The following is an 18,706-nucleotide window of genomic DNA, read 5'->3' on the forward strand; positions in this document are numbered from 1 at the left end:
CTCTTGCAGGAATATCCTCATGAAGTGATACTTCATAATGACACACTGGATTCTTATTTACCAAGAAACAGCTCTTCATTTGCTATTTCCCTTGTATTAAGCTACCAGATTCAGATTTTTTTTTTTCAAGAAAAGTTTCTCTCTTTAAAAATGGCTTATTTCCTTCTCTCTGAAAAAAGAACTGTGTAATCTAATTTTCTGGCCTATGAAATCATTATTAAATAAAACTGATAAAATCAGTGGTGTTCTAATTGAAAGGGGTAAGAATGAGAATTCAGTACTCTCAGGTTTCTTGTCTCCTATACCCTCTGGTCACTTAGTTTTCCAAGACACCAAAGAAAGCAATTCAAAAAGGCAGTAGAACCTAGTGAAAAAACACTGAAAATAAATGATATTTTAATTAATCACAATTCTTATTTTGCTCTTAAGACTGAGAAAATCGAGGCAAATTTAATGCAATATTATATTAACTGTAAGCATATTTGCTTTTTTCCTTGTTATACTTAGTAGTTCAAAGGGTCTTAATAATTATTTCTATTATATAACTATGTGTATATGTTTGTATAGTTCAAAACCGTTACGGAAAGGTGAAATACATATAGTCTATATTCATATTCACAACTTACTCTCTTAATTCACATGAACAATGTAAAGTAAAATGGTTTCCCTCAAAATGATTCACTTTGGTATTAAAATATGATCAGAGATTTTGAAAATTATGGCAATAAAATGTTCTAGCGAACAGTGGAAACGCTCTAAAATAGGCTCTACATAGTTTTATCAATGTGATTTTAAAGAAGAAAAAGAACATAGACCAAATAATAGTATAATGTTATTCAACACATTGGAATAGTTCATCAACTTTAAATTCTTATACAAATATTTCTCCTAGTCCTGTATTGCATCAAGATTCCATCTATAGAATCACAATATAGAGAGGAAATAAATTCTATGTTAAATATACAGTCATTTTATATTAAATAACACATAATTTTAACCAAACATTAACATACTGCTTCCTTCTTTGATATTCCTCTGAGCCTAAAGATTTTTGAATCTTAAAACTCCTAACTTTAACAGATGGTTCAGATGTTTCAGCTCCTAAGTGTCAGTCTTTCACAAGAAATGAATTAGTCACACAGACCTCTTCTAGCTTTGAAAAAATCTGAAATCTATTCTAGGAATGCTGACTATTCCTACTGCCATGTTAACATTTTCTGGCATGTTACATGCAACCTTCTACGTTCAAAATACATAATTTTCATAAGCAATATAGCCACACAGAAAATACTGGAAGAAACCTGAAATGATGAAGAAGCCAAATTCAACTTAAAATTTAACTATTTAGTGATACTAATGTAAATAATTCTACTAAAGAGAATTAGATGAACAGATACCTTCACCAAATGTTTCCAGGGCAACAAAATCTATTCAAGGGATTAGTAAGATAAAAACTTCTCAAAATACTACTAAGACATTATTTGCCTTTTCCATTCATTCTTTCATCAGTGTTCAGAGCAGCAGACTACTTGTGTTTTGTCTGGTAAAACAAAACTATGTCTGCATAGTGCTGACTTATGAAAAACTGCTCTTGTGTTTTAAAAATTTCAGCTTAGTTTTTAATACAGTAAGTATCAATAGATATAACCCAAATAAATCAAGTAAGGAAGGTTTTGAGCAAGTGGTAGTACAAATTGAAAAGAATGGAGACAGGAAAGCAGGTTCCAATTTAAAGGAAGAAATCTGCAGAACTAAGTTAATGCCGACATTCAAGGTGGAAAAACATTTAAGATGAAGGTGTTTTCAAGCCCAGGTGAGACTTCAAATTAAATCTCAAAATGGCAGCTGGTTTCACATGAAGATAATAAATTATACTTTAAACACTATTTCAAACCCACACACGGGACATTCATGTAAAGCTTCCAAACAGTAGGGACGGTGGATCAAATTGAAAAAAGGCCAATCTTTAATTGCAGATTTGTGAGTAATTATGCAACATAGTACAAGTAAATTCTACAAAGGAAATAACAAGATTAAAACAACAACAACAAACAGTAAGCAAAGGACTGAATTTGAAATACCAAATTAAGAAGATGAAAGGAACTGCAGACAGGAAGGAAGGAGAAATAAAAGTCCAAGAGGACTTAAACCATAGGGCTATAGAAATGAAGAAAGAGAAAGGGCTCAGAAAGAATATATAACATTACAGTTAAAGGGAATTTCTGGTTTTTACTTTGAGAGTCTGTGAATCACAAACCATTGGGAGAAGCAATATGGCAGAGTACAGAGATAACAGATTTGAAATCAGAAATCTGCATTCAAATTCCTGCCCTGACACTTACTGATTGTGTGATTTCAAAAACTCTTTTCAGTTTTTCGTAAGTCAGCAGTATGCATAGTTTTGTTTTGCCAGACAAAACAGTAAACAGATTGTGAGCTGCTGTTTTTCTACTTAGCCATGTATTCTATAATTCAATCAATAGTTCTACAATATAAGATAAATCAACATTTTCATCAATGGGTTTAAGATAATAATTTCGTAAACTAGCTAGAATATAAAATATAAATTCTACACAAAGGGATTTTATCCAATTCGATAATTTCAGACAATGTTTCAACATTAATAATTTAGTAAACACCAGTTGTAAAACTAAAAGTACGTAATCCCTAAATCTTTCTTTGTCAGATTAAGAATTTTAGATCTAATAAAAGTGTGAAGCTGGATGCCATGGCTCACACCTCTAATCCCAACACTTTGGGAGTCTTAAGGCAGGAGGATTGCTTGAGCCCAGATGTTTGAGACCAGCCTGGGCAACACAGTCAGACTCCATCTCTACAAAGAGTAAGAAAAATTTAGCCAGGCATGGTGGCTCATTCCTGTAGTACCAGCTACTTGTAGGGCTGAGGTGGGAGGATCTCTTGAACCCAGAAGGTCAAGACTGCCATGACCTGTAATTATGCCACTGTACTCCGCCTGGGCAACAGAGCGAGACCCTGTCTTTAAAAAAAAAAAAAAGTCTGCTAAAATCCACACTGGAAAAACTATTTATCTGAAATTAGGCAGACATATGATCACTATCAAATCTCCCAACAAATAAAATTAGCAGTATTTGTTGCCATTAAATCTACACCACCAAAAATCGTATTAGTATTCAAATAACAATCCCTCATCCAAACTCTTTCAACATATTTTGGTATTAAAAGTTTATTGGATTTTTATAAAGTTAAATATAGCTTTTTTTTTCATTTTATTTATTTATTTTTTTTTTGAGGAACAGTCTCACTTTGTCACCCAGGCTAGAGTGCAGTGGCATGATCATGGCTCAATGCAGCCTTGACCTCTCAGGCTCAAGCCATCCTCCCACCTCAGTACCCAAAGGAGCTGGGACCACAGGCGCACACCACCACGCCTGGCTACTTTTTGTATTTTCAGTAGACAGGATTTCACCATGTTGCCCAGGCTGGTCTTGAACTCCTGAGCTCAAGTGATCTCCCTGCCTTGGCCTCCCAAAGTGCTGAGATTACAGATGTGAGCCACCGCGCTTGGCCTATAGCATACATTACGGTAGTTGATTATGGCAATATAGTACAAGTCCTTACGTTATGGTAGTTAACTATGGTAATATAGCACAGTTCCTAGGCAACATGTAACATCTCTGAAGGATTTAGAACAGAACCCTAAAAGTGGAGCACATTAATATTTCTCCTATAAGAAATACTCAATTCCTATTAAGCTCTACTAAAAAAATGAGTTTAGTCAATCAGGTTTTGCTTCCAAATGAATCATTAAAAAATGTAGTTGCTACAGCTATTTGAATTTCAGAATTGCAGATAAAGAATAGTGGACCTAGTTATTTATCTGACCAACACTGACAGAGTATAAACTAGGGTTTATGATATATGCGACCTAAAAAGCCAAGCTTGCCCTCTCTTGCTAATTTCTGAAATATTAATGATGTATCTCTCCTGAAATTTCTATTTAACTGTGAGGAGTTATGGCACACTTCCTAATATAAAAAGTCAATGCTATTTCTTATTTGTAAATATTTAGAAAGTTAGATATTTATACTTCATACACATTAAAACAAATTAATTTTTACAAAGCTTTGGGATACACCTGGACACATAAAAGCAGAACATATCACCCTTTTTGAAAATCATCAGAGTTATACAAAAATCAGTATGACAAGACTCTAACATCTGAACACCAAATAACAAATTTAAAAGTTTCAAGAAAATGCTGCTTTCATTATTCAAAAAGAGTGGAATGAAATATTACCATGTATATCAGTTAACATACTTTTGCTTCCAAGGCAAAGAAAAAGGAACCAAAACAGACTTAAATCTTAAGTAAATTTATTCTCCCAAAATGAAAACTCCATAAGAGAAAAATCCACAGTAGTATGTAGGATTCAGAAAAAGTTTGGTCAGTCACATTCTTTCCTGCTACCGTGTCAATACTATTAACCTCTCTATGTCAGCTTTGCCTTCAAATTGGTTTACCTTAAAGTAGAAAAATGGCTGCAGCAGTTCCAGACTCATACCCACACAATGCTATCCTTGGAATCCCTCCAACTGGATCCATTTATGGCCTGTACCAATCAATGGAGTTCTATTCTGTAAGTTAGCTTAAAAAAATCATGGCCCATCCTGTAGTCAAACCACACAATTGGATAAAAGATAGAATGGATACTGGGGAGGGGAAGGTACACAGTGCCATAAGAGAAACAAAAAATTTACAATTAAGAGTAAATAGTAAGGTCAGGTGTAGGTGGCACACACCTGTAATCCCAGCATTTTGGGAGGCCAAGGTGGGAGGCTCACTTGAGGCCAGGAGTCCAAGACCAGCCTGGGCAACAAAGTGAGACCTCATCTCTACAAAAAAAAATTTTTTTAATTAGTTGGGTATAGTGGCACATGCCTGTAGTCCCAGCTATTCAGGAGGTGAGGTGGGAGGATTGCCTGAGTTGAGGAGTTCCAGGCGGCAGTGAGCAATGATCACACCACTGCACTCCAGGCTGGGTAACAGAGCAAGACCCTGTCTCAAAAAAGAGTAAATAGTAATAGAAACTTGAGATGGTTAGTATGAATTAAAATATTCAAGTAACTTATGATATTCCTTTATTATTCAATAAGCATTTATGAACACCTAAGTAAATGCTAGGTACTGTACTAAATATGTGAAGATGACAGAAAATGAATTTTAGACTTAAAGACGTTTCTTGTATATAATTTGAAATTGTCTAAAAATAATATATAAAATCTATAAATACAGGAAAATAGCCTGTATGCTTTCAATTACATTGAAATATCTAGTTAACATTTTTACTTTCACATGCAATAATATCCCTATACGAAGACGATAAGGTTTCACATGGTAAAATTTCTATAGTTCAATTATTCTAATGAATGAAAACATTCCCTATTTAAAATTACTGGAACTTACTGAATTCCCTATTTAAAATTATTGGAAATTATTGGAATTCCCTATTTAAAATATGTGCCAGAACATATAGATGATGGGTCAAAAGATCATATAAAACCACAGCCCCTTTAATTTTACACAGAAACACAATTAACTACATTTACTGGGTGATCATCACCTTCTTTTAAAACTAGCTAGTGGTAGTAACTGCACGAGTTTATGTCCCACCATTGGGGCAATTTCGTCATTTTCCTATATTCAAGTCTTTATCAGCAATAGCAATAACAAATTCAAGAGTGTGAAAAATAGTTGGCATACTTACATCAGACATAGAAGTCTTTCTACCTACCAAAAAAACCAATTTTGCTATAGTAAACCTATCAAGATCGTATTGACCAATGAAGTAAAAATCATTCATTCATTCATACATTCAACATTTTGTAAACAGACCAGAAATCAGCATTTTTAATAATGATGCAAGACAACATAAATGTCAGACTGACATAAAGAAACATACAAGGAAATGTAATGCTACCAACTAAATAAGAAACTTAAATGAGAAAACTAAGCAGAAATGTGTAGACCCAAAAACAAAAAGGGGTTTTATTTATATGCGAAATCATAAATCACTTTAAATTTCCTAAACATGAATATTATTCATATTTAAGACAGAAGTTTTGCAAAATAACATTAGCTGATACACATCTCAACAGTTTAAACTCTTCATTCCCAGGTTATCCCCTAAATACAAGCAAATTTATGGGTTTGGCCTTTAATACACAGTATGATTATTGTCCTTTTCTCTATCGAAAAAACCAGACATATTTTATTAAATACTTACACTTTAGACAGAACTGGCTTGAAAACAGAAATACAATCAACCTAAGCATCAAAGAAAGGTAGATAGATGGGTGTATGGATGAATGGATGGATAGATAAGCAAATAAATAAATCACTGAGATCATAAATGGAAGCGAAGTTAAACAAGAGGAGAGTAAATTGATGTCTGCTATTTAATTAATATTACAATATTATTCAAGGAGACAAATATTATGCAACAGTACTTCTCAACTGCCAGTTTTCCTTAAACTATCAATTTTCTAGAAAAATTCCTCAAAAAGTAGAACAGCAGTAATGTCAAAAATGTATCCCAAGACAAAACTCAGTAATGGGGCTAAAAAAGAAACTCAAAATCAAAAAGGTTCACAATGTGCTGTATATATTTCAACTCCTTCAACAACTTGGTCCTCCTGCATAAAAAAGGCTTAGATATTTTGTTAGCAAAGATAATTCCAATACAGATAACCCAAAAGGTCAAGCCATATTTTTAAAAGTTGACAAACTATTTGAAATTATCCAACATAACCTAATGAAAACTCTATTAATTAAACTTATTACTTAAAAGATTAGAAAGTAATATCACTATAACCCCAGGCTGAAAAAATAAAATTTTAATCTTACTTTATTTGTATTAAATTATATATGTTCATATTGTACAAGAAATATGTTTGCTACCACGGTGTGGTAAAAAATAATTTAATCCCAAAGATATCCATGTCCTAATCCCGGGAACCTGTAACTGTTACATTACATGGCAAAGGAGAATTAAAGTTTACAAGGAATTATGGTTGTTAACAGATGGCAAGATTATCCTGGATTATGTCAATTGGCCCAAAGTAATCAACAGGGCACTTAGAAGTGTAATGGGGAAGCAGGAGAGTTAAAAGGAGATGACTAGGGAAAAACGGTCAGAGAGATACAACTTGGTTGGCTTTTAAGATGGAGGAAGGGGGCCATGAGCCAAGGAATGTGGACAGCTTCTAAAAACTAGAAAAGGAAAGAAAATGGATCTCTCCTAGAATAAACAGTCTTGCCACACTTTGATTCTAGCCCAGCAAGATCCAGGTCTTATTTGGGATCTCCAGAACTACAAAATAATAAGCGTATAACATTTAAACCACCAAGATTACGTTAATTAGTTAAAACAATTATAGAAATTTAATTCACGTGGCAATTCCTCATACATAAGACCCAAAATAAGAATAACTGATTATCTTTGAGACACAATATTCCCTCAACTACTTTGAAGTTCTTATCATTATCCTTCCAAATCATGTGCCACAGGTGTATCCAGCCAGGACTTCTAGTAGACTTAACAGGTTTTTAATTATACATATTTGTAGCTTTAAAAAAAAAAAATCACAAACTAGCCTATTCAACATTTTCCATATACTTTCTTTTTACATATTTATTTATTTATTTAGAGACAGTCACTCTGTCGCCCAGGCTAGAGTGCAGTGGCATAATCTTGGCTCACTGCAGTCTCAACCTCACTGAGCTCAGGTGATCCTCCCACCTCAGCCGCCCCAGTAGATGGAACCACAGGCATTGTACTACTATGCCCGGCTAATTTCTGTATTTTTTGTAGGGACAGGGTTTCGCCATGTTGCCCAGGCTGGTCTCAAACTCCTGCGCTCAAGTATCTTCCCATCTCAGTCTCCCAAAGTGTTGGGTTTACAGGCGTGAGCCACTGTGCCTAGCCTAATTTCATGTAACTTAAAATCTACTCTGCAGTAATCAAAGTCGAACAGGAATATTACATTATGTTAATGCTAAACTGTTCCAAGTTTCGTTTAAGAAATGTGAATGTAAGAAAATCTGGGAATAAATCTAAAATGGTAGATTCTAGGCTAAAAAAACTAAATTAGTAATATTCAAATTTTCAAATAAAGACAGATTAAAAAAACTCATCAAGGGTTCACATAGGTATGGTTCAATATACATTTTTCTTTTTTTGGTAAAATTTAGATATGATGAAACGCAAAGATAGTATCAATTCAACGAGTTTTGACAAATATATATATCTGTGTAACCAACAATCAGGATAGGAAACATTTCTATCACCTGAAGAAACTCCTATTCTTTCCAGTCAATCTCTACCATCCATAGATAATTTATTTTTAATATCCAGCTTAATACCTTACTAACATATGCAAACTTAACTCTTTACATCACTTAAATTCCCAACTAAGAAAGCAATTAAGTCATTTATATATACAATTTTTTTTTTTTCCTTTTTTACAGATGAGGGGGTCTCACCTATGTTGCCCAGGCTGGACTCTTAATAAGTCCGGGGCTCTAGCAATCCTCTTACCTCAGCCTTTTACACAAACAAAAATAGTTACTGAATTGAACTGCCATAATTTTTAGAACCACTAACACCACCAATACTTTTTAAGGAAGATTATACATTTCTATACGAAAATAACCAGCCAAAACCTTCAAAACTACCTCTATTTTCTGTTAGAAATACCTATCAGCAAAACACACCTATTTTGCGATATGGAGTCAATATTAATACATGCCGCATTAACCATATCATTGACTACAGTGAGGAAAACCCGAGTTTACAAAAATACACTCAGAAACTATTAAAATAGGTAGGTAAAAAATATTAGGTAGATACCTGTACAAATATTACAGTGAATTTGGAATTGTAAGCTTTCATGCACACAAAGGGAAAAAAAATTCCTAAATTTGAAGTTTTCATTGAAAAAGTAAATGGCTCAGGGCATTACAAATAAATTTCACAGATTACGTATTCATAAATCAACCTTTGGAAGTCTAGTCCATGTCTTGTCTCTACTCCGCCCCTTACCTTCAAGCTGTCCCTCAGTGAGAATGTACTTGGAACACAACAGAGCATATTACAGCTCAATATCATGCACATACCTACGCTACTCAAAGAAAGCACTGGCAGCGTCACATGTAAGAAACCAAAAAAAAAAAAAAAAAAGATAATCAATTCTGCATGGCATTTAACATTTTAATTGACATTTTTCGTCTTATTTAAAATCGTATAAAACCCAGAAACAGCTTGACTCCAAAGAACTATACCTTTCTAACAAGAAAAGCACATTGGGGACAGAAAGAGAGATTACCCTCCATACCAAAATTTTTCACTTTTATCCTTTACGGTTAGAAAGCCAAGCATCTATTAAGAAGAGGATGAATCCGGGCACAGCCACCACCACGGCCTCTGCCTCTAAAACACATAGGAATCCCCGGACTGTGTGGGAAGGTCTCTTTCCTTTTCTCCCTCCCCTTCAGCAACCTTACAGGATAAGTTTTAAGTCTCGAGCTACAGCACTATGAAGACTTTTCCAAGAAAAGAGATACCAGGGAAGCTGGCCGCCTGTCGCCATGAGTGGTCCGCCCCCTACCCCCACCTGCCCGCGCGGCGCCGGACTCGCGACTCCGCCTTTCGGGGAGGTCTCCGTGGCCGCCCAGGCGCCACAGCTGGGAGCCGCGGTCGACCCCTCCGGGATGGGGGCCAGGGCAGCCTCCGCGGCTATCCTGGGAGTCCCGCTCCGACCCCGCCTCCACAGGGGAAGCCGCTCGGAGAGACGCAGGGACCCAGGCAAGGTATGCGGGCAAACGCGCCAAGGGTTCTGCAGAGGGGCGTGACCGCCAGTTGGCCGGGCTGAGCGAGGTGCCAGAGGGAAGCCCGCAAGGTACGTCTGCGAGAGCCGGGTGCGGGCGCGGCAGGGGAAAAGGGGGGCGCTCGCTCTCTTACCGCCAGGTCCGGATTGCGGCTGTCCCTGTGTGACACGGCTCGGATGACCCCCGCTCGCCAGCTTCGCCAGCCGCGTCCGCTCTCCCAGCGCTCCGAACGTGCCTCGTCGCCGACCGCCACACACAGGAACCGCTTACCCACCAGCTCTGCCCGCGTCTCTACCGCCATAGCTGTCGCTGCCGAAGCGGCCGCAGCCTCCTCCAGTGCGAGGGAACCGATGAAACCTCACTCCTATCGGCCGCTCATGCTGAGGAGAGCGGACCGGGACACAGCAGCGGACCCGAACGAGCGCAGACTCGGGACGAACCGGCCGCTCTGCCCCGGACACAGCGACCTCGGGCCCTCCCCGCAAACACTCCTTTGGACTCCCAGATTCGCAGCCTTGTGCTGCAGCGCCACACAAGAAAACGGAAACAAAACCCAACGCGGCCGTCTAAGACCCCGAGGCAGCCCAGCCGCCGCCACCGCGCCTCGGCCAGTACTGCTCCGTCTCCCTCCCCGGGCAGCGGCGGCGCGCAGCGCGTCTCCTTCCGCCGGCGCGGGCGGGGCAGCAGCCGCGGGAGGGTCGGCGGAACCACCGCAGACGGAAAGTAGTGCCCGGCCCTGCGGAGGCGGCAGCGGCCACTGGGTCCGTCCAGATCCAGAGGCGGCGGCGGCGGGAGACGAAAAAATGAAGAGGGCCGCGGGAAAGTAGGCGACAGCTATTCAAAGCTTTTGGGGGTCTACCTTTGTATTCGTTGCTCCCTCAGAGGTGGAGGTGAGGGGAAAGTGAAGTGTAGTGGTTCCACTCTGATCACAAAATAAACTCCTGGGTTGACGCCTCACCCGCGGCTTGATGTTCAGAGCACACAGCGCCCGCCGCCTGAGTTAGCCTGAATTAGCAGTCCCGCAGTAACAGCAGCAGAGCAGGACAACACTTCTACTGAAAACTAAGCCCCAAAGTCACAGCAGAACCAACCGTTCATGACTTAAAGGGAAAACGAGGGGGAAAATGTGGTCCTTTCATTCTTCTCATTTGTGGTGATACTAATTACATGTTTAAGCTATTCACAGATTTAAATTTGTCACTGCTTTATTATAAGAACAGCAAATGCTCCGTGGCGGGCCCTTGTCAACGTCCTGAAATTTCACAAACCGTGTCTGCGACAGTCTTAGTACTTTTAGTACTGGTACACAGCTCAAACACACTGGTCAGATAATAAAAGCAGAGAAAATCCCCAGATTCAGTTATTAGAAAATACCATGGAAAGAAAAGGATTTTAGCCAATCACAATTCAAGAAAAAAAATATTTATTTCCCATCCAATTATAATCGGACTCCCTAACCCACACAAAGATCTCTAACTTGGAACAATCACCCTTCTTTGATCAACTTATTTGTTATAAATCAAACCTCCCTACAAATGTCAGTGAGCAGTTCGATTTCAGGCACCCTTTATACTGCTTTTTTATAGGTAGTCCAATATTCTAAATTTCAGTTTCTTGAGATTTTCCTAAACCTCTATTTTTAAAAAAAGTTAACAGTTTACACTAGTAATCTGAATGTTTAAAATAACTATAAGGCTTTTATCTGTTTTCTCTAGAACACTCAAGCTGGGCAATTTGAAGTGGAGAAACACAACCACTGCTAATAGGTTAGAAACCAAAATTATAAGGAAGATGGATTTTAATAATCATGGTCAAATTTTGCCAAAGACCAAACATAGAACTGTAATAAATAGGCAGGGCACGGTGCCTCACGCCTGTAATCCCTGCACTTTAGGAGGCAGATCACCTGAGGTCGGGAGTTCGAGACCAGCCTGGCCAACATGATGAAACTAAATGTATTTTTAGTCTCTACTAAAAATACAAAAAATTAGCTGGGCATGGTGGAGCATGCCTGTAATCCCAGCTACTCAGGAGGCAGCAGGAGAATCACTTGAACCTGGGAGCTGGAGGTTTCAGTGAGCCGGGATCGTGCCACTGCACTCCAACCTGGGCAACAAGAGCAAAACTCAGTCCCCCCGAAAACAAACAAACAAACAAAAAACCTGTAATAAATTAAAACGGCAAAACATACCCAAAAATGCATATCGGCAAGTTGAGAGAAAAACTTAACTTTGCTTGGGCAATTTTATTTCCAAGTCCACTTTTTCAGTGTACACTGTATAATACTTAGCAAATTATCTTAAGAATTACAGATGAAGATTTCTAAAATCAGTGTAGATTAAGGAACCAGTAAAGTGACTTGGTGACAATAATTCGACGTATGTAAGGATAAAAGAGTAGGGAGATCAACATCCAGATACCAAGTCATCAATGATCTGCTTTGTGACCATGGGCATGATGCAATTGTAAAAATGCAAAAATGCCTGAATCCTAATTTTCAGTGATATCCTAGGAGCAAATGAAAAATACAAATAAAGTCATTTGAGAAAAACATGCAAATTCATCAGTTATTACATATATCCAACTCACCAAATTACATTCTTAAGAGTATAGGTTGCTAGTTGCCTTATATAAAACTGCCAGCTGTTTTCAATTTTGTAGGCAAACTGCTCTAAATGGGCCCCTAGGAACTCCCACTACATGTTGAATTCCATCCTTTTCAGTCCTCTGAAAAGCATGTAATCCAACAAATCAATCAAAATATTTCATGTATAGAAACAAAGTTTTTCAGGAGGGCATATATCCCCAAAATATTTTTAATCAAGTATCTTAATATTCTTAGAACTCTGGTCCAAATTCTCTTCTACTAATCCCTTGACTACAGCCAATGCCTAGAGTTTACACTAATTTGTGGATATTTTGCTGTTGGAAAAATTTTAAAGTACATTTTTTTTAATGTAGAATAAAAAGTCCTTAAAGATTTTTTGTTTGCTGGCATTTTTTGCTTCGTTTTGTATTAAGGGGTATTTTTATTATTTTATTTTTGCCAGCAAATCATAACTTTGTAAATAACAAGGAATTTAAAAAATTTTTCAAGTTGGTTTTGAAACTTCAGAATATTTGTTTCTTAACTTAATGTTTCCTTACATTCTTTACTTCCATAAAGATACTCGGAAACAGAAGAGTAATGGTATTTGTTTTCATTATACAGGTAAAAAGAATGACAGTGAAGTACTTAAAATAACTAAGCTTACTTATAGAAGCTGAAAATTAGACATATAAATTAGATTTTCTAGTCTTTCCATCCCCACGTGTAAATATGTCCATTAAATATGCCTATGCACACTTCAATTCAAGCAAACCTCCTACATCAAATATCTTAATCTACACCAAAGACTGGGAGATTATTTGATTTTTTCCCTTTTTAGAAGTTCACAAAAATTTATTCATAAAAACAGCTTGGGCTGGATGATGGCATGTGTCTGTTGTCCCAGCTTCTCTGGAGGCTGCAACTGGAGGATCTCTTGAGCCCAGGACTTCTATTCAGGCTGGGCAACATCACAAGACCCTGTCTCTAAAAAACATTTTTAAAATACAAAAAAAACCCACAAACTATTTTGTTTTTTTAAAAAACTGACTTATAAAGGAAGAAAATGTATTCACTGCAATAAGAACCATAATTATCTACTTAGTTTAGTCTGAATAAGCAAAAGCCTAGTAGTTATAGATTTTTCACTTTTTGACTTGGTATGTAACTGTGGAAAGTGTCAATCATCTGCTCTCATACATACTAATATTTTATGTCACTATACATGTCTACTTTAAATATCACAGATATTATCTAACACAGACAAAAAGTTTAACACATCTTTTTAGCCACCACTTATAGAACACTTACTATGTGTCAGACAGTATACTAAGTACTTTACACACGTAATCTCATTTTGAGGATGAAGAAAATGAGGTTTAGAGAAGTTTAGTAACTTGCCTAAGAATACACATTAAGAAACTGGTTTTCAAAACCAGATCTTGTGATAACAAAGGCTCCCTGCTATTAACTATTATACTAAAAAGGTCACTTAAAAGAAACATGAAGGTCAGTTATCAAGTTGTTTCATCCTTATTTACAGTTTACTCATAATTGATGTGTTCAGTATTTATTTAGCACTTACTCTGTGGGTCACATCCTGCAAGGTTCTGGAGATAGGACCTTTATCCTTGAGAAGCTCACAGTCTATCTGGAAAGATAGACAATAGAAATGCTTTGGTTTATTTAATTAAGGAACTATCAATAGAATTTCATCCAAATTTAATGCATTTTAACAATATTTTTCAAACCTATAACTTGAAGGCTTTTATTAATTGTCAAATGTAAATAATGGACTGCGTTTATGAAGTCTTAGATTATATATATAGATAGGGCTAAGAATCGTGCAAGCCACTATTTAAATGAGGGAAACCAAGAGTTTCAACTGAATTATGCAAGTGGAAGACCAAGAATAAATGGAATATAAATTTATGTTACCATTTTTTTATTAAACCTTAAATAATTTGTATTTGGGGTTTGTATACCCTAAGCACTTATTTAAAATGAATTCCTCAATCACATTTATGATAATGATAAATTAACTCAAATATCAAAATATCACTTCCTCAAGGAAACCATCCCTGATTCTCAGACTATGTAGGATTCCCCAATAACAGATTTTCAAAACATGCCTTATTTGTCTTAGTACTACCACAACTGTATTTACACCATTTATTGTGTAATTGATCATTTATATTTTTTCCCTTTATAGGATATATAAGCTCCATAAGGCATCTTTGTCTTGTTCATAACTATACTCCCAGCAGCTACCAGGCCTTGCTAAGAGATGATAAAACATGTTATAGCATGAATGAATGAATGAATGAATATAGCAAAATGTACCTTTTTCTAAATCTAACTCAACTAAGAGGAACTTAGAATCTCGGACATAAATGAGAACCCTGTTCTTCCTACAGGGTTATTCATCACCTTCAAAATAATGTCTTATCTACATTATCTCTTTTCATCATGGAGGTACAATGTTAAGCCTTCGGAAACATGCTTCAGTAGAAAAGCAAGGTTTTTCCTGGGAAAATTTCTAAAGAACAGATACAGAAGGAAGAGTTACAATTCTCAAGAAAAAACATTCATTTCATTACCAAACTACCAATTTAATACAAACCCAAAAATGATCCTATGAGTGTATATCCAAAACACTAGTCTATTCTTAGTCTTCTAAAAAGAACAGTCTCAAATAACATCCTTGATGGAGCCAATATACAAACATAACTTTCTGACTGTCTTCTTGATGCCACGGAAGGAGGGAAAGAGAAGAAAAAAAGGAAGATAGAAAAGAAATGAAGGAGGAAGTGAAGCAATCTCTATTGGGCCTTCTAATTGTACTTTCTATCCATCTGTTATCCAGTTTCCAGTTTAAATTCTGGCTGCACAGGAACGTACCACTTCTTTTCAACATTCTCTTCTCTATTAAAAACAAGGTTGATTTCTAATGATAAAAAATTAAAAATTTAGAAAGAATACACAAAGCATCAGAAAATTCCTAATCTGCTGAGTGAGGAACTACAAGAAATAAAGAAATGGAAAGTTGCCATTGAGCACACAGTAAGAGTCTTGCCGGCGTGTCCCACTGCACTTTTTCTCTGTTCATCATCCCTATCATAAACGCTCCAACTATTAACTACCATTAAAATATGCAAGTCTGCACTTGGCAAACAGGTTAGGTCCCAAAAGGGTCGTGTTCTTATTAATCTTACAAGCTTTCACTATTGTTACAAGTTAATAGCAGCAGGGTAAAAGTCTTCTGTTTATATCCATGAAAGTTCATTAAGTAAAGGAGGTTCTAAACTTGTATTAAAACTATAAATGAAGGAAAGCCAATGTAAAATCTAAACTAAAAAGTAATACCAACTCAAAATCTCTGCATGCTAACCATATACTCCATCTATGTTCTTCCTCACCAATGAAGCTAGGTATTATATAATGAAGGAAATTTATGATCAAGAACACACGTAATTCAGCAAGGAGCAAAGTATGCTTTCCTGTCACGTGGTAGGTTCAAACCCCCAAAATGTTAAAGGACTGACAAAAGTAATCTTGCTTAGCAAAACAAATATTGTTAGAAAGACTTCAGCATATGCTATTTCTCAAAGGTCTCAAAGAAGATATACATATGATTAATACTAATATTACTACATACTAATTACTAATATTAATACATACTAATATAATACAAACCAAAGTACTAAATAACAGTTTTTAAACATCATTGTAAAACTGCTTCTTTCCTCTGCTTTCCAAGTTTGGTCATAAAACCATTATATTAAAACAAATAGGTCAGGCATGGTAGCTCTCACCTGTAATCCCAGCACACTGGGAGGCTGAGTGGGGCGGATCACCTGAGGTTGGGAATTTGAGATCAGCCTGACCAATATAGTAAAATGCCTTCTCTACTAAAAATACAAAAATTAGCTGGGCATGGTGGCACATGGCTGTAGTGCCAACTACTCGGGAGGCTAAGGGAGGGGAATCACTTGAACGCGGGAAGCAAGAGACTTCAGTGGGCTGAGATTGCACCACTGCACTGAAGCCTGGGTGACAGAGTGAGACTCAGTCTCCAAACAAACAAACAAACAAACAGTCTATCAAAACTAACTTGAAATGGAAGAATTTTTGCAATGTTCTACATTACAAATAAACTTTTGAATTGACATTTTTTAACCTTATATACCTTCTTCATCTATAATAGATAAAAATCCTATCTCAACTATTATATATTATTATATATAATAATTTCTTAATAATTTCAACTATTCTAGCTACAAAAATTATCTTAAAAGCAATTGCTTCATTTGCTTTTATATCTAAATTTGCATGGATGCTTCTTTCCCCCACTTGCAATTTCTTTTTTATTTAATTATTTATTTTTTTGAGTCAGAGTCTCCCTGTTGCCCAGGTTGGAGTGCAACGGCGTAATCTCAGCTACTGTAACCTCCGCCTCCTGAGTTCAAGCAATTCTCGTGCCTCAGTCTCCCGAGTAGCTGGAATTAAAGGCATGTGCCACCACGCCTGGCTAATTTTTGTATTTTTAGTAGAGACGGGGTTTCACTATGTTGGCCAGGCTGGTCTCTTAACTCCTGACCTCAAGTGATCCACCTGCCTCGGCCTCCCAAAGTGCTGGGATTGCAGGCATGAGCCACTGCGCCCCGCCCTGCAATTTCTTTTTATATTCACAAGTTTTAAAATTTCATATATAGCCAAATATGCTAATATATTTATGTTGCAGCCTTAAGGCATGCTTTAAAAATACTCTATGTAGGTATTCTTTGGTATTTTCTTTTAGGAATTTTATAATTCAATTTTTATTTATTTATTTATTTTTGAGATGGAGTCTTGCTCTGTTGCCAGGCTGGAGTGCAGTGGCGCGATCATAGGATCACCGCAACCGCCTTCTCTCGGGTTCAAGCAATTCTCCTGCCTCAGCCTCCCGAGTAGGTGGGACTACAGGCGAGCGCCACCACGCCCAGCTAATTTTTGTATTTTTAGTAGAGACAGGGTCTCATCATGTTGGCCAGGATGGTCTCGATCTCTTGACCTCATGATCTGCCCTCCTCGGCCTCCCAAAGTGCTGGGATTACGGGCGTAAGCCACTGCCCCCAGCCTAATTCAAATTTCAAATCTGTTAATGTATCCCTTAATTACAAAAGAAATACAGAATAGAGATATAATACTTTCTATAAAACTAATAAAGATGAAAAAAACATTAAGTAGGACAAGGATATGGTAAAACAAATGCTCTGTTGTAGAAGTAATACACATTTGGTTAAAAAAACTTTTTTTTTTTGAGACACGGTCTCACTCTGTCATCCAGGCTGGAGTGCAGTGGCACAATCTTGGCTCACTGCAACCTCTGCCTCGGAAGTTCAAGCAGTTCTCCTGCCTCAGCCTCCTGAGTAGCTGGGATTACAGGCACACACCACCACACCTGGCTAATTTTTGCATTTTTGAGTAGAGACGGGGTTTCACTATGTTGGCCAGGCTAGTCTCGAACTCCTGACCTCAAGTGATCCTCCCACCTTGGCCTCCCAAAGTGCTGGGATTTCAGGCATGAGCCACTGTGCCTGGCCAGGTAAAAAGAACTTCTAGGAATTACAGTTCACTTATTGCATTGAAACTGGACTTGCCTTTACATTCTTAATGTACTTTTACTTTTCCTCAAGATATGAACTTATTGTTGTAAAGCTGAATTTTCTTTCACTACTTAAATCATTTATGTATATCTGGTAAATTATGACTAAATTTTTGTTAAATTGCATAAAGTAAACTGAAATACATACTTGGGGCCAGGCACAGTGGCTCACACCTGTAATTCCAGAACTTTGGGAGGCCAAGGCGGGCAGATCACCTGAGGTCAGGAGTTTGAGACCAGCCTGGCCAACATGGTGAAACCTCGTCTCTACTAAAAATACAAAAATTAGCTGGGCATGGTGATGGGCACCTGTAATCCCAGCTACTCAGGAGGCTGAGACAGGAGAATCCCTAGATCCTGGGAGGCGAAGGTTGCAGTGAGCCGAGATTGCGCTATTGCACTCCAGCCTAGGTGACAAGAGTGAAACTCTGTCTCAAAAAAAAGAAAAGAAAAAAAGAAATAAATACACACTTGGTACACTAAAAAAAATAATAATAATAAATAAATAAATAACTTCTGGGAAGCAATCTGACCATCTTTACTGATAACAGCCTTAAACAAATCATACCATTTGACTCAGTAATTCGACTCCTTGGAAATCACC

At 37.2% G+C, this 18,706-nt stretch overlaps 2 protein-coding genes across 10 annotated transcripts in view; one reads left to right on the plus strand and one right to left on the minus strand.

The window, feature by feature from the left end:
- Nucleotides 1-18,706, minus strand: part of JMJD1C (jumonji domain containing 1C) — a 354,297-nt gene that overhangs the window by 287,971 nt on the left and 47,620 nt on the right. For 3 of the 9 annotated variants that reach the window (XM_063781841.1, XM_054659659.2, XM_063781846.1), the window contains exon 2: nt 14,041-14,106. The exons of 4 other annotated variants lie outside the window; for them this stretch is intronic. The gene's annotated coding sequence lies outside the window, so the exon portion shown is untranslated. Of the gene's footprint in view, nt 1-10,001; nt 10,497-14,040; nt 14,107-18,706 lie in introns of those variants that run through there. 2 more of the 9 variants (XM_063781845.1, XM_063781850.1) reach the window with 2 other exon arrangements.
- Nucleotides 10,045-12,408, plus strand: LOC104008188 (uncharacterized). Its single transcript, XM_009458538.5, has one exon. It carries the CDS (start codon nt 10,045-10,047, stop codon nt 10,693-10,695), a length of 651 nt encoding a protein of 216 aa, XP_009456813.2. The 3' UTR covers nt 10,696-12,408.

This window comes from Pan troglodytes, chromosome 8 (assembly GCF_028858775.2).
Source record: "Pan troglodytes isolate AG18354 chromosome 8, NHGRI_mPanTro3-v2.0_pri, whole genome shotgun sequence".
Taxonomy (NCBI): Eukaryota; Metazoa; Chordata; class Mammalia; order Primates; family Hominidae; genus Pan; species Pan troglodytes.

Bases quoted from the DNA above. Each gene is read 5' to 3' on its own strand.
- LOC104008188 (XM_009458538.5), top strand. From the start codon at position 10,045: ATGACCCCCGCTCGCCAGCTTCGCCAGCCGCGTCCGCTCTCCCAGCGC.